Source organism: Ailuropoda melanoleuca, chromosome 10 (genome assembly GCF_002007445.2).
Source record: "Ailuropoda melanoleuca isolate Jingjing chromosome 10, ASM200744v2, whole genome shotgun sequence".
Classification (NCBI taxonomy): Eukaryota; Metazoa; Chordata; class Mammalia; order Carnivora; family Ursidae; genus Ailuropoda; species Ailuropoda melanoleuca.
In genome coordinates this window covers 51,406,406-51,422,773 of record NC_048227.1, presented here as the reverse complement: position 1 = coordinate 51,422,773, position 16,368 = coordinate 51,406,406, and the positions used below count along the sequence as shown (strand labels likewise).

The window sequence follows — 16,368 nt, the reverse complement described above, 5'->3', positions numbered from 1 at the left end:
GAGCGTGTCATTACTAGTAAATTTTTTGCTGTAATTTCATTGTCTTAAAGAATCACTAAAATAATCTCGTATTTTATAAAATCTATCTAAAGTAAAGACTTCAAGTGCTGCCTTATGGTGATGTAGGTTCTTGGATTGTGGTGATTAATGTATTTTACAAATCGCTTGGCTTACAATTTCCCATTCCTCAAAGAAAGGATTTTTTAATATTGCCATATTAGAATATATGTTTTTTTTTTATAAAAGTGAGTTTGAGTCTTGGGTTGAGGGAAGGTATTTATATTATATAGTACTTATTATCTTGAGGTCCAGGGTCTAGTTTTGACTGTCTTTTTTCCCCTAGGTATCAGTTTCTTGTGAACAAGGCTTTGGACGATTTGGTTAACATGATTATATCTCAATCTGTTCATCTGCAAATGGCATATTAATATCACTTATAAGAATGATGTGAGAATTTACTAATTTGATATTAAGATTCGGGGCTTTCTGTTCTAACTGAGCCCAATACCGTGGTGCTTATAGCCACAAAGTTGTACCTATAATGTGCTTCAAGAGTCCTGAAAAATGGTAGGCAATAGCATAACAGAGACACCGAGCCAGAAAATTTAAAACATCCCAGATAGACATACTGAACCGTGTAGAGTTACGGCCTTCAAGGAAACAACTTAGCCTTTTAACCACAACCAAGGGGCATAGACAGTCTAGACATTATTAATGGTTTCTCTCTTTTTCTGGTTTACAGGGAAAGCAAGACAGCCACGCAGTTACCCCCCGATTTCCCAAATTAAAAGATGAAGGATGGTTTTTGATATTAGGAGAAGTGGATAAGAGAGAACTCATCGCTTTGAAAAGAGTAGGATATGTTCGAAATCATCACGTTGTTTCCATTTCTTTTTATACCCCTGAACTACCTGGAAGGTAAGCAGAATCTCACCACCAAAGTTCTGAAAGAACTGAAGATGACTGTGGTTTCACGCTTTGTTCTGTTTTTATGTTTTAGGTATATCTACACACTGTATCTCATGAGCGACTGCTACCTTGGCCTGGACCAGCAGTATGACATTCATCTCAACGTCACACCAGCGAGCATTTCCGCACAGGTCAACGAGGAGGTCTCCGAGGCCTTGACTGACCTGAAAGTGAAGTAACCTGACCTGAACAGTCCATGTGAGAGAAGTGGTTAAGAAGTCTGACTGTTCATTCATCTAGACAAAGCCAAATTACTTGATGTTTGCCTTGGTGGAATCAACTTCTGACCTCAAGACACCCAGGAAATCGACACGGCCGCAGTATTGACTCCAGAAACACAAAGCTAACTGCGGTGCCTTTTCACAAATGTTGCCTTTTATAGTGTTGTCTCCATGGGTTTCTTGATATGTGAAATGAACACGCATGTGGGAGAACCCTGTGTATATTGAGATGAGATTTAAGAATTACACATCAAATTTTGTATCTCACAGTGTAATGTTTACAAGAATGCTGGTTTCTTTTTTTCTAAGGAAAACTACACTGAGGCCTGACAGTGTTAGGATTTGTTGTAACAGATTTCTAACCCTGCAGCATAAAATACATACGATAAATCTGTATGGAGGCACATAATGTGGGTCGTTAGCAAAATTTATACTTTGACTATATGTAGTTTCAAGAATTTCTTATAGTCAAAAATGTTAATAATATATGATGTAAAACTATATTGCAGAGCCCAATGATAAAGACAACAGAATATACTGATCTTAGAAAATGTAGATACTGTAACTGGTGGAAATAAAATATTTAGAGTGCCACTTCAGGACAAGCTGATTCAGTTCTCTCTCCTGCTTCCTTCCCCTTTATTCCCCCTTACTCTTCTTTTCTTTTCATGACCTCTGCTTCAAGACTTCATTTCCGTTCTCTTTCCAATGTATTTATTTAGAGAGAAGTACAGTCTAATTCGTATTGTAACAGGGACAGACCTCACAGTACAATTCGTCATCTTTATGCCTTCCAAGACAGGTCTGAGGCAAACACAGAACATTTCCAGCCCCTCCAGGTAGGTTTTCAGTTGTGATAAAGAAAGTATCTCTATGTCCATTCGGTTTCCATCATGAAAAATACTTTTTTCAAACACTAAAATGTTGTTAGAATCCAATGTCTATATAATATACAGAATGAAATTCTATCCTTGGAAAGTAATTTCAGTTGTTCCTGGTCCTGTAATGAATTATTTTAAAATACTTTCCAATGTAAACACAAGTACTAGAATTTAAAAGTTTTTCATAAACTGGAATATATTGCTTTTGTGTGCCTTCTTGTCCAGGCTGAACAATAATAATAATAATAATAAAGTAAGAATGAATAAAAGTGGGGTGGGGAGACAGGCATGCACTCCACAAAATTAAATCTGAGTGATGAATGGGAAGACACTGAAGTCCAGTGGGTACGAGGGGTCTGAAGGGCTCTTGTCTCAGAAATTTACTCCACATAAAGGGTTATTTCTGCTTTTCCTTTGGTGGTTTATTTCCTAATTGAAGTTTATACCTTAACCCCTGTTTTAGTGGAATTAAATGAAAATGAAAGGTTATGGACGAATGGTCATCAGTCTCTGCAGGAAGCTGAGAAGAAACCGTCTCATTGTCTTCATGTTTCTCAGCATCACTTCTTTTTGTTGAGAGACCATGCAGGTGTGGGGAGGTAGGAATCTACTTCACTGGACATGTGACACAGGACATAGGAGCAATAAGAAAGAATTTCTCTTCTGTCCCTCAGAGAGAGGGAAAAATAACATGACTGATTAAATTCTAAAATTAAGAGTGATTAGTTTGCAATAAGGCGCAGAAGACACTAGTGAGGCAAGGTGTGCTTGGATGGAAACATTCCATCCCAGTGAGTGATGAACGCTCTTTGTCTATGACTTTATTCTCGCTCATAACTCAACCAAAATGTTAGTGTTAAGTATGCATTCTAACAGGACATCTGTGCCAACATAATCAGACTAATTTCATATTCCATTTTATATTCCTCTGGATTTCATCAAGTTCAAATAATTGAAATGCCAGTCAGATACTCGTTCTAGGTAGTATGTTGAGTACTCTGATACCCACATGAATCAGAGACATATCCTACCCTTAAGGCAGCCTGGTGATGAAGAGGTAGATAGTTATAATAAAAGTAACTGCAGCAGTGAGATATTATTCTAAAAAAAAAAAATCATGAAACGATATGTAGGCTGAGATTTGAAGATGATTAGAATTGTGAAAGCAGAGATGAAAGAACAATCCAGGTAGATCAGCATTAACAAAGGCTCTGAGAACACCCCGCCTAGGATGTCCAGTTGGTCTGCTCTTTCAGAAACATGAAAGGAATCAATAGGCAAGAAGGATGGAAAAATCTGGAGTGATCTTGAGTTAGAGGGTAAGGACAGCAAGTCTTATGTGTAGACAGTACAATTCCCTGTCAGGTCACCACAGAAGATTATGACAATGGACATTCTGAGAGTGGAACGGAGAAGTGGAGACATGAGCTAGCCAGGAGTGTGGGAAGGCATGTGTGCCTATGGTGGGTCATGTGTACTAAATATAAGAAGCCTAGGAAGTAAGAACCAAATCAAGAGTTCTGGTTTTGTGGATAGTAGGTCATTAATGATTGTTAAGAGAGTAATTTCAGCGAAATGGGGACGGAGGAAGCTTAGACTGCAGAAGGTAAGGCCTGAGTGGGCAATGAGAAAGGAGAGGCAGTAAGTTCTGCAGACTTCACTGGCAAAGGTCTCATGAAATGAAGTGTGTAGTGATAGGGTGGACATTAGTTGGTAAGAATCAGAAAACGTCTGTTTCCTTCCAATATTTTCCCCTGCACATACATTTTCCTTACACATACATTACCACCATTGAACTGAAGCTAAAATTCCTCACCCACGCTCCCAAAAATACTTGGGTTGTTCCTCAGTCTTATCCCTGTTCCCCTCAGGGCAAAGTGGATACCAGTTGTCTTGCAAACAGGTCCTCTTGTCTCTTGTTACATTTAGGAACAATTGAAATTCAAGTGTCAGAAACAATCCCACATCCCTACAGCCCCAACACAAGAATGCAGGACCTTCAGCCTCAACAATGAGTTGACATGGATAAGGAACCATTCTCTGTCTATACTTCCCAAATTCCATGGTCAGCTCTTTGAGGGGAAGAGGATACAGCGATGCAATATTTAGTCACCAAAAATGACCTATTTTCTCTTACCATCGCATACACAGATGATGCAACAGAGTGAAAATCTACAAGATAGGCCCTCCTCCTCACGTTTTTCCTTCTAGTAAACTAATTCAGTAGCCTTAAAAAACTGCACATCACTCCCCAAGCACACTCTCCACACACACCGGCAGTTGCTCAGACCAAAACCTTGGAGGCATTCTGACTCCCCTTTTCTCCCAACCCACACCTAATCTGCCCGCAGACCCATTCAGCTTTACCTTTAAAATCTATCCAGAATCCAACCATCTTTACTACTACCACCCTCAGCCACACCACATCCTTCTGCCCGGCCTCCCTGCCACGACTCTTGCCCCTTATGGTATTTTCACTCCACAACAAACATCCTTTTGACAGGTTTAAGTCTGGTGATGAGCCTGCTTTGCTCAAAATCTTCCAACGCCTTTCCATCAGAAGAAAAGCCAAACTCTTCACAGTGCCTACAAGGTACTCCATGGTCTGCGCCTCCTCCCCTAACTCCCCCTGACCTCATCTCATCACTCTCCCTCTTGCTCACTCGGCCCCAGCCACAGTGGCCACCTTGCTATTGGTGAACATCATGCACGACCTTTGTTCTTGCTACTCCTTCAGTCTCAACAGCTGTTTCGCCAGACACCCACAGGTCTAGTCATCTTTGTTTAAATGGCAACACCACCCAAGCCCACCAGTCCTCCCCATCTTCCTTTCTTGTTTTTCTCCATTATTCTTATCACCACAGAAATATTTGTTTATTGTTACTCTCTCCTGACTAAGCTTCAGGAAGGCTGGGATTTGTGTTGCTCTCGTGCCTGGTTACGTTATCAGGACGTATAACATTACCTGGCACGTGGCAGCTGTTTAATAAATACTTGCTGAATGACTAAATGAACATGAAGACACATGGATTCTAAAATACAGCACACGCGCCTCCGTTGACACCTCTACTAGAGACCGCAACTACTCTCACGGATTCACCAAGAGCAGGGTACTTACCTGAACTTCTGATAACATCCCCACAGAGGAAAGGGAAACTTAGGTTAGTTGGTACTTTTATTGTCATGATGACTTATTATTTATGGAAAAAAGGAATGAAATATTTTTATGAAGCAATGGATCTTGGATATTATAGTTATTTTAAAACTTCAAAATTATCATAAAACCTTTTCAGCCTGAGGTTGTACTGTCTTCTCTCACCAGATGTCTTTCATTCCTCCATCACTACTGCTAACTATTCACAATGAAAGGGTCCCCAAACAAGAACTCCATATGCTTGAAGAATATGAACTGATAATAACTTTGTGCCTTCTCTCTTTCAGAAATAATCCAAACTGAGTAGGCAAAGATTATTTCACAACCCAGCTTCTCTAAAAAGAAAAATCTAAGGGGGCACCTGGGTGGGACAGCGGTTGAGCGTCTGCCTTCGGCTCAGGGCGTGATCCTGGCGTTATGGGATCGAGCCCCACATCAGCCTCCTCCGCTCTGAGCCTGCTTCTTCCTCTCCCACTCCCCCTGCTTGTGTTCCCTCTCTCGCTGGCTGTCTCTATCTCTGTCAAATAAATAAATAAAATCTTTAAAAAAAAAAAAAATCTAGGGACACCTTGGTGGTTCAGTCGATTAAGTATCTGACTCTTGATTTTCACTCAGGGTCATGAGATTGAACCCCGCATTGCCCTCTATCCCTCCCCTCGCTTGTGCACATGCCCTCTCTCTCTCTTTCTCTCTCTCTCTCCAAAATAAATAAATAAATAAATATTTTAAAAAGTAAAAAGAAAAACCTGAAGTAAGTTTTCAATCTTCAGATTTAGTATTAGTAAATATAAAAGAACTTGGCTTCCAAGATATGTTTTGAGCCCTTAGATTAGCTTTCTTTTTCTGCTTTCAGAAATCTAAATTCTAAATCTAAGCAAAACAAGGAGATAAAAATTTGTAGTTTAAATGAGTTCAAGTTATATTATTTTAAGGTCCTCAAAAATTCTAAGAATAATTATTGATTCCAGGTTGTCCAGGAAGCCTGATTCTAAGTAATGGAGAATGGTTGCAGTGATGTCTAGAAAGTTATTCCCACAATATCAGCCTCAGCTCTTTCACTTTTCATCATGAGCATTCTGTACGACCCCTGGAAAATAAAATGCTTCAAATGTGAGACTTCTAAAGGAGATTTCAGGGATTCCACCTTGCTTGAAACTTCTCAAGTCTTTTGTATGTCAATTTGAGATGGATCTTGGGGTCCTATTCAGGGGTTGGATCCAGTCTTACCCAAGGTCAAGCTTTAGGTCCAGACAGCCACATCTGAATGGATACTTAAATTTTTATTGTTATTCTTCAACTAGCCTGTAATTTGGAAAATATTTCTAAAATGCACATGATTAAAGTTTCATGAGTAATACTGTATCTGTAAATTAATGTTAACCTCTCTCATTATAGAGAGGTCCTGGAGAAGATGATAAACAGCAAATCCATATTTGGTTGAGCAGAAGAATCACAGCACGGCCGTGTCATTAAAAGATCTTTGAATCCCCAAACCCATGTTTCCTTACTTGTTATCTTGATTTTATTTGGACTTGTTAAACTACATAGACGCTATGCCTGTCCATTGAAAACAAATAGTTACCTTGAATGATGGCACCTTTTGATTCCAAGTCATAATGAAAACAGTTTTTAATGATTTGAGGATTGTAGGACTGATCTAAGATGAATTTTACTCCAGGGCTTTCAACCCTGATAGATCTTGGAATCAGAAGACTGCACTTTGCAGGATGTGAAGGGCTGATCTAGCCGGTTTTAGAACTCCCTACAGCTAATCGGGCCCATATTTGCCAGTGGCCCCAAAAGCACCAACCACTCAGGAGGGAATGGAGCTTCTGAAATAAACACATAATTCCTGCAAGTGAAAAGGCTAACACTGAATAATGCTGACTGCCATAAAAATGAAACTGCTTTTTTCCTGGCTTCTAAATCAACACCAAAGACAATCAGAAAAGGGAGATTCCAAAAATGTTCTTCATGGCAATACATCGGGATTGGTGAGTGTTTTCCAAAAGTAATAGTCTAAAAGGGTAAACCGATTTGGATGTGTAAGTCTAGGTTTGTGACAGCTTTTTAGTCAAATTGATGCAAGGGTTATTAAAAACAAAATACCATGGTGGACCAGCAAAAAACAAAATGGGTGTAAATTACAGAAGAGAAAGTTTGGATTGGGGAAAAAAAACTTCATAGCACAATTACAAAATAATGAATAAGCAGACTACCATCAGAGATCTTCATTAATCAAACATTATCTGCTCCAACATTATAGTTATCTCTCCACCAATCTCCAGATCACACTGGAAACAAATCATCGCATAGTTCTTCAAATATCTAAAATTGATACTACATGAAAGTGTCTAATAGCTGTTCTAACAGAATGGTAATGACTTCAATTAAGCTTTTAAATAAGCTTGTCTCATTACAATACCAAAACAAATGGTGGTATACCAGGAATGTGTTTCTTAACAGTGTTACTTCAGCTGGGTATTATCAGAAAAGATGCTCTATTTCCTATTACAACACAGTTTCACCGGGGATCTGGAAGGAATAGGTATGTATTAAAAAGAAAAGCTGGGCTTGTATCAAGAGAACCAGTTTGCATTCTTTGGTTTGCATTTCTTTCTTTCTTTCTTTCTTTCTTTCTTTCTTTCTTTCTTTCTTTCTTTCTTTTTAAGTTTCTGTAATGCTACCTTACCCCTGTGTTGTATTTGGTGACCCAAGCATATATTGGAAGGTTTAGAACAATATATCTGATCAACTCTTCTGTTTCCATTTCTCACCTACAAAACAGAGGAAACACCTGCCTAGGCGTCCCCTTGTAGTGGTTGGCTCCATGGTGGTAAGAAGGGCAGCGAATTTCCTTGTGGTATACACAGTGTCTGGTACAGCAAGTGTTTTATCAGTTTCACTTAATGGATCATTTGTGTGAAAATGCTTAGAAAATGATAAAGAGCTGTCGAGTAAATAAAAGGTAAATGAAAGTCTAAGGTGATAAACTGTAAATAAACTCATCTTCAGAATTGATTTTATGTCAGTGGGCATAGAGGCTAAGAGCCCACCCCACCATTGCTACCCCACCAAAAAACAATAAAATCTCTGTGCTCAAAGAGGGATTCACTCTTGTTCTATCCCTTTGTCCTACAATATTCAAATGCATGCACCATTTCAGTTGTAGCTCAGCATACATGGGAACGGGGATTCCTTCAGTGGACCTTTTCTGAAAATGCTTTCTGGGAACATGCTTTGGTGGAATACTGAATGGTACATAGAGGCCCCAGATAATGAAAGATAGGTCTGACTGCCTCATTTCTACCCCTTCTGGTTTTTGAAGATAAACATCACCCCTTCATCATCTTGCCAAGAGTTATATCTGATGTCCAAGTCAGTAGAAACGGGCTATTCCAGAAGCAGAACAGGTTTTGAAAGCAACAGTGTGGGGGTGCCTCACACTTTCACCGAGGATTTGGGTGCAAGGTCCATTGCACCGAGAGTGAGATATTTTAAAGCAAGTTCTAAAATTTCCTTAAAAGCATTTGTGTTCTTTCCCTAACATTGCAAAGCAAGACCCACTCTGCCCAGTCTTCCTGGGAGTTGTGTTGCTCCCATGCTTGTATAAGCGTGAAAATCAATTTGAGTATATTCAGTAAAAACCTAAACCCTTTCATTTTAAAAGCAAATATTTGGTTTTTCTTTCAGAAGTAACTATTTTTACACCATTTTATCCAAATTCTGAAACCTAATTCTAGCCAAAACTGAGGAGGAAAAAAACATGCCGCTGGCTTCAAATAGTGCTGTTTTTAGCAGAAGCCATAAGAATAATATAGACATCTTAGTAAAACCTCAATCTTATTTTCTGATACTTTAGAAAAATGCATTCGTCTAAAAACACATTACCCTTCAAGTGGCCTTTGGAGAAACTGAAACATTGAAGAAATCCTTGGATTGCAGCGAAGAACATTCTCCGTGGACAATTCCAATCAATTATAGAAACATAACTGTACCCAGATCATATAATATACCACAGTGATGATCCTGGCTTCTGTCCATCTTGCAAAATGTTGCATCTCATAAACATTGGTCCTGCTGCTATTTGCAGCTCTCCAGGCAAGAAAGATTTACTCTCGATTGATACTTTTCTTGCTAAAAATGGTTTTATATTTGCATCTTCTATTTCAGTTTTGTCATTTCGTTATCTTTGCCCACTGTGTTAATTATTTTTGGATGCTTCATCCTATCCCCAAACAATATATCTGAAACACTCATGAGGATGCATTGCATAAATATTGAATGTGTTAAAGACAGAGTCTGAGGTAATTCAGAATGAATTTAAGTAAATTGATTGAAATCAGCTTTTATTTAGGAAATCTTCTAGGGACAATTCTGACATATTTAAAATAACTAACTGTTCACAGAGATGCAATCTGCTTGTGCATTCCAACAAATCCATGAATCAGCAATCAGAACAGAAATACATCCCTTTAATATGCTAGAGAACAGCTAAAAAGAGATTCAGGAAGATGATACCAATTACAGTAATAAAATACCTGGGAAAATTCTTCAGAACAAAAATGTTTTTAATAAAATCAGATAAAGATAATGTAACAATGATCAGGTGTTAAAATGAAAAATGGAAATGGAAAGTACACCCAAGCTGTAATTACATACATGTTTTATAAGTTCAGTAGACAGAGAAATGAGATCTGTTCCACCCTGGTGAACAGTGAGGGAAAGAGAAGTGGCAACTGTAATTAAAAGTCAAATGTCTTGCATTGGATTTGGCAATGATTTCTTGGGTATGACACTAAAGACACAAGCAACAAAAGAAAACATAGACAAATGGGACTTCATGAAAATTAAAAACTTTTGTCATTCAAAAGACACTATTAACAATAAAAAGGCAACCCACAGAATGGTAGAAAATATTTACAAATCATATATCTGAAAAGGGATCAATATCCACAAAATATAGACAACTCCTAAAACTCAAAAACAACAAAAAACAACCTGATTCAAAAAGTGGGCAAAGGAACAGACATTCCCCCCATGGAGATACACAAGTAGCCAATAAACACATGGAAAGATGCTCAACGTATCACTAATCACTAGAGAAATGTAAATCAAAACCACAATGGGATACCATCTCATAACAATCAGACTAAAATAACAGAAACTAAAAAGTGTTGGTAAGCGTGTGGAGCAATTGGAATATTTATGCATTGTTGGTGGAAATGTAAAATGGTGGAAAAAATAGTATGGAAGTTCCCCCAAAATAATAAAAATGGAATTGCGATCCACTTCTGGTTTATACCCAAAAGACTTGAAAGCAGGGCCTCAAAGAAATATTTGTGTGTCCATGTTCATAGCAGCACTATTCACAGCAGCTAAAACATGGAAGCAACCCAAGTGTCCATGAACAGAAGAATGGATAAGCAAAATGTGTATGTACATATAGTGAAATATTATTCAGCCTTAAAAAAAGAAGGAAATTTTGACATATACTACAACATGAATCAACCTTGAGGACATAATACAAAGTTAAATAAGACAGTCATGAAAAGACAAATACTGAGTGATTTCACTTATGTGCGGTACCTAGAGCAGTCAAATTTACAGAGACAGAAAGCAAGATGGTGACTGCCAAGGGCTGGGGGAATGGGGTAGTGCAGAGTTAATAGGCATAGAGTTTCAGTCTTGCAAAATAAAACACACTTAGGAAATGGACGGCGGTGATGGTTGCATAACTATATGAATGTACTTAATAACCCTGAACTTTATACTTAAAAATGGTTACATAGTAAATGTTAAGTGTTTTTTGCCACAATTTAAAAAGATGTTATTTTTACAAAGTCAAGTATCTTGAATCAAAGATGGAAAATTACAAGAAAACCAAATGACACTTAACATGTTAATTAAAAATTCAGGACAACACACTATGCAGTCAGAATACTGTAGAGCCCAAAGTAAACATTCTTTTTTTTTTTTAAGATTTTATTTATTTATTTGACAGAGATAGAGACAGCCAGCGAGAGAGGGAACACAAGCAGGGGGAGTGGGAGAGGAAGAAGCAGGCTCATAGCGGAGGAGCCTGATGTGGGGCTCGATCCCATAACGCCGGGATCACGCCCTGAGCCGAAGGGAGACGCTTAACCGCTGTGCCACCCAGGCGCCCCCCAAAGTAAACATTCTAAATAGAAAACTTATCAGATCATTTTACTAATTTATTTTATGGAAAATATATTTGAAAAACTATTAAATGCTGGATCTGGAAATCTTTGTTTCCAAGATTTTTTCTTTTTTTAATGGAGTGGAACAACTAATTTCCATTCTCTCATCCTTCACTACTATTTTTCTTTTTTTTTTTTTTTTTTTTTTTTTTAAAGAACTTACTGGATGGAAGGAAATATTTTTTTTTTTAGATTTTTATTTATTTATTCATTCGACAGAGATAGAGACAGCCAACGAGAGAGGGAACACAAGCAGGGGGAGTGGGAGAGGAAGAAGCAGGCTCATAGCAGAGGAGCCTGATGTGGGGCTCGATCCCATAATGCCGGGATCACGCCCTGAGCCGAAGGCAGACGCTTAACCGCTGTGCCACCCAGGCGCCCCTCACTACTATTTTTCTTACCAGAATCCATACTCCTGAATTAGTCAGAGTCAGGCCTTCTCAGAGTGAGATGGTAAGTCAACATCCCCAAAACTCAGCCCAAGACTTTGCACCTACAACACACAAAAGGTTTTTGGTGGGTTGATTAAACGTCCCTTTGTGACACCCACATCTTCTTGTTACCAAGTAGTCAGGCCTTCTCTTTCCCCCATCTCCCACATCTACATTTGTGAAGGACCTGAACCCCACTCTTTGAGCCCACAGGAAATAGTATGAAAGGGTTTTTATTATTCATATTTAGCTCATTCTTTTTTATTACAAAATGTTTCAAACGTATCAAACATGCAGGATAACATAATGGATATCTCTGCATGTCTTCCAAATTTATTGAATTATAACAATGTCCATGCTTACTTTTTCGAAGAGAAATAAAACATAAAAAGTATAGTTGATATCCTGGTACCCCTTTTCCCCGAATCTGTTTTTCCCTTGTATCCCGGAGCTAGTCCTTACCTTAAACTATTATCTTTCATGTACGTGTTTTTATACTATTACTGATATAAATATATAATTTTGTTCATGATTTTACCTGATTTTCACATATACCTAAAAACAACATATAGCAGTTGTTGTGGGGAAGCCTCCAAGATAGCTCCCAATAACCCCTTCCTCCTGGGATTCACACCCTGGGTGATTGCCTCCCCTTGAAAGATGCTGACCAGACTTAAAGGTTCGCTTCTAATGAGCAGAATGTGACAGAAGTGATGGGATCTCACTTTCAAGATTTAGTGGTAAAAAGAGTCTATATTGTTTTTGAGATTTATCCATGTTGACGTAGTTTATTACAGTGGATGAATCTGCCACGGTTTATTATTCATTTTTACATTGATGGGCTTTTGTACTTCTTCCTTTGTATTTGTATTTGCTACTACAAATAATGGCTGCAACAAATATTTTTCCAACTTCTCATTGGATTATTTTTAAATTCATAAAAATGCACATGGCTAAACAATGTACAAATTAAGATTTTAGTTCAAGAATTGAAAGAAATTAGACACAAAGAATTTATGATTTGCCTAGACGAACACGACATGTTTATGTATTTTTAGGGCAAAATTTGACCTGCCAAGGTGAAACCATTGATTTCTCCACAGAAACATATCCAAGTAGGTGACGTTGAAATTGTAGAATAGAATAAAGGCAGCCATGAAACCATACTCCAGGCCAAGGCTGAGGAACACAGGCAGCGGAGTCTCATGATGTCCTGGTTATGTACAAAAGGAGCTAAGTTAGCATGCTTTTCCCTTGTCTGCTCTTCTTTAAACTTAGATTTGACGGCAGTATTTCCCAACAGCTGCTTCTTTGTGCCTCAGTAGGGGATCTCTTCATAGGTGGATTCTCTAGAAGTCACCTGAAGAAGAAAGTCATGTTAAGCTACACTACACAGCGGAGCCCCGGTACTGCAGGCTCGGAGCCAAGGACGCTGGACGGAGCTGCTGGGGCGGGGAGGCAGTTGGCCTTCCCGCACCGCACGAGTTAAGCTCAAGTTATAAACCTCCTAAGAAATGGGAATATGCCCTGTCATTATCTCTCCTGCCAAAACAGGACCGGTTAAAATGTCATCACGAATTAACAAGCACGCCTGCATGCTTTGTGGTGAGACGAACGTTTTAAAAAGGTTCCCTTCTATTTTTGATTAACAGACTTTTAAAACTGACATTAAAAACTGTTTCTCCCCCCCGCAAAAAAATTATTTCTGCCATACAGCATATTTGGTCAAATGTATCACTTTTGTAGGCAGGCTGGGTTATTTGTATTAAACTTATTTATATTTCCCACCACATTCTGGTATGAAAGAATTCTGCAGACAACACCTCCCAGTTTTAGCTATAGCTGTAGGAACAAACTACCCCCAACACAACCACCTCCCCCTTGGAGACATAAAAGCACTAAATAGAGAAAAGCTGGTTTTGATGAGAGATGCAAATATAGCAACACTCCCTGATAAACTGCCTTGAATGGCTGTTTACTGCACACTGAGTGGGGGATCTATTTAAAGGGATGCCAGACTTTTCAAAGAACCTGAGTTACCATTTCACCACAACCTAGGATTTATTCAAGAAAACCCCAAAAAGATCACATATAAAATTCCGTTATTTTTTGCATCATTTCAGAAGCAATTGGTATCTTTCTGAGAATAGATATATTTTATCTCGTGTGCATCAACTGAAGAAATACATACTAAACAAAACCTTCAACCAAAAGATGCTTCAGAACACAAGAGGCAACAAAACTCAGCCACTGGTGGTCTTCCTGGCTTTCTGGTCCCTTGCGTTTTCCATCCAGCCTGAAATGCTGCCTCCCCTCTCACTATTTGCCCCCCAGCTCATCAGCCTCTCTCGTGGGACACTAGTTCACCCCGCACCCTCACCTGCATAGCACATGGCCTCATACATTAGAGGTGTTCGAGAAATATCTGTGGAACACATACAATTTTTTTAAAAATAGAACTGTCTGATATGGACAATGATACTAACAGAGGGAAGTGAACTTCCTAAAGGCTTCTGAGCACCCACCTACAGTCATTGTCCCATCTTCTCTCCAAGCAATTGGTTGAGACGTCTCCAGTGAAGGTCAGCAGAACAAAGTAGGGTTGCAGAACATCCTTCCTGCTTGCAGGTCATTAGGCAGACAAGTGCCTTCCTGTGGTGGGAAAGATGATCTGAAAGAGAGCAAAGCAAGAGCAAAATCTAGGAAATAAAAGGTATTTTTCAGGCAGTGGTTCAGTGGTAAAAGTGCCTGGCATCTAACAGAACCTGCTGGAGAATATTTTATAGTTTCCACGCTAGACTTCCATTTCTTTAACATGTCCCCACAAATGTGTATTGTCTAAAAAAAAAAAAAACAAAAAAACTCAAGGCTCTCCATAGAATAATTCTGGAAGGCTCTACAATGAATTTATGAGCAGTAACTTCTGAGGAGGGAATGGAAGGAGTGACTTAATTAATGTTCAATATTGGTACCATTTGATTTTTCTTTTACCTGGTGCTTACACAGTATTTTTCCCTTGAAAAGAGTTGCTTTAATGTGTTTGATAAAGGAAGAAAACTCAAAATTATCAAAATTATCAACGGCTTCAAAGGAACAAACCCGAAAGTTCCACTTGGAATTCCCTTTACAAACTGATTCGACAGCTGTGTGTCTGAGGACACAAGGGTTCCACGGAGGGTTAAGGAAGAACCTCTCTGTCAGGGACAACTCTGGGAGAAACAGGGTACTTTCCCATTCATGTCCCTGAAGAAACCCTCCCCAGGCAGCACAGACTCTCGACAGTATTTGCAGGATGCGAAAATGGCGCAGCCGATGGCTACAGCCCTTGAGACTTCGAAGCACCATGAACCTGAGTGGATGGTCACAGGGACGATTCTTTATTGAAGGATGATTAAAACAGGGGCAGAGTCAGGGTTTTATTTAGGTCAGAAATGAGGAATTTACTTAGGGATTTTTCTGGGGAAAGGGTTTTATTGTCATGCTTTTTGTACTTCAAAAAAATCTCAAGGGGCGCCTGGGTGGCGCAGTCGTTAAGCGTCTGCCTTCCACTCAGGGCGTGATCCCAGCGTTCTGGGATCGAGCCCCACACCAGGCTCCTCCGCTAGGAGCCTGCTTTTTCCTCTCCCACTTCCCCTGCTTGTGTTCCCTCTCTGCTGGCTGTCCCTGTCAAATAAATAAAATCTTAAAAAAAAAAAATCTCAAGGTGATTTCTCTCTTTACATTCTTATTATGGGTTGAATTGTGTTCCCCCTAAAAAGATATGTTGAAGTCCTAATCCCCAGTACCTGAGAGTGTTTGGAAATAGGGTCTTTACAGAAGTAATCAAGTTAAAAGTTAAAATTAGGGCCTTTTGGTGAGCCTTAATCCATTATGACCGTTGTTCTTATTAAAATGGAAATTCAAACACAGAGACATACATAGAGGGAAGATAATGTGAGGAGACACGGAAGGATGGCATGTATAGAGGGAGGCAGAGACTGGAGTCAAGGAACACGTGAGGCTTCCAGAAGCAAGAAAGGATCCTTCCCTTACAGGTTTCAGAGGGAGCGTGGCCCTGCGGACACCTGGATTTCAGACTTCTAGCCAACAGAACTGTGAGGCAAGGTATTTCTGTTCTAAGTCACCTCGTTCTTGGTACCTTGTTAGGACAGCCCTAGGAAACTAATACAAACCTTCCCTGCATCTTCTGGGCTTATGGACACTCAGCAACCCCTGCCAGGTCTCATGCCTGTGGCCTCTGGCCTCAAATCTGGCACCTTGTTTTTTGTCTCATGTTCCCCACACCTCCACAGCTTGGCTCAGCTGGTCTCCACACCAGGCAAGCCTCTCCCTCCTCCTCAAGTCTCAGTTGGGAGGCATCCCCCTTGAACTGGCAAAGCACCCCCTCCCAGCCCTCCTCCTCCCTGTCTGCATCCCACCCCCTTCCATTGCTGTGCCTGCCTGTGATGCTGAAAGTATCTCTGGGTCCATCCAGTCCAGTGGAGAATCACT

General features: G+C 39.5%; 1 protein-coding gene across 2 annotated transcripts in view; it reads left to right on the top strand.

Annotated features, from left to right (window-relative positions):
- The window catches only part of ASCC3 (activating signal cointegrator 1 complex subunit 3), a 320,199-nt gene extending 316,320 nt beyond the window's left edge, over nt 1–3,879 (top strand). For both annotated transcript variants that reach the window (XM_011228387.3, XM_002921969.4), the window contains exons 41-42: nt 743–918; nt 1,001–3,879. In XM_011228387.3, the coding sequence (XP_011226689.1) occupies nt 743–918; nt 1,001–1,148 (324 nt within the window). In that variant the 3' untranslated portion in view covers nt 1,149–3,879. The remainder of the gene's footprint in view (nt 1–742; nt 919–1,000) is intronic.
- Nucleotides 3,880–16,368: the final 12,489 nt, after the last annotated feature.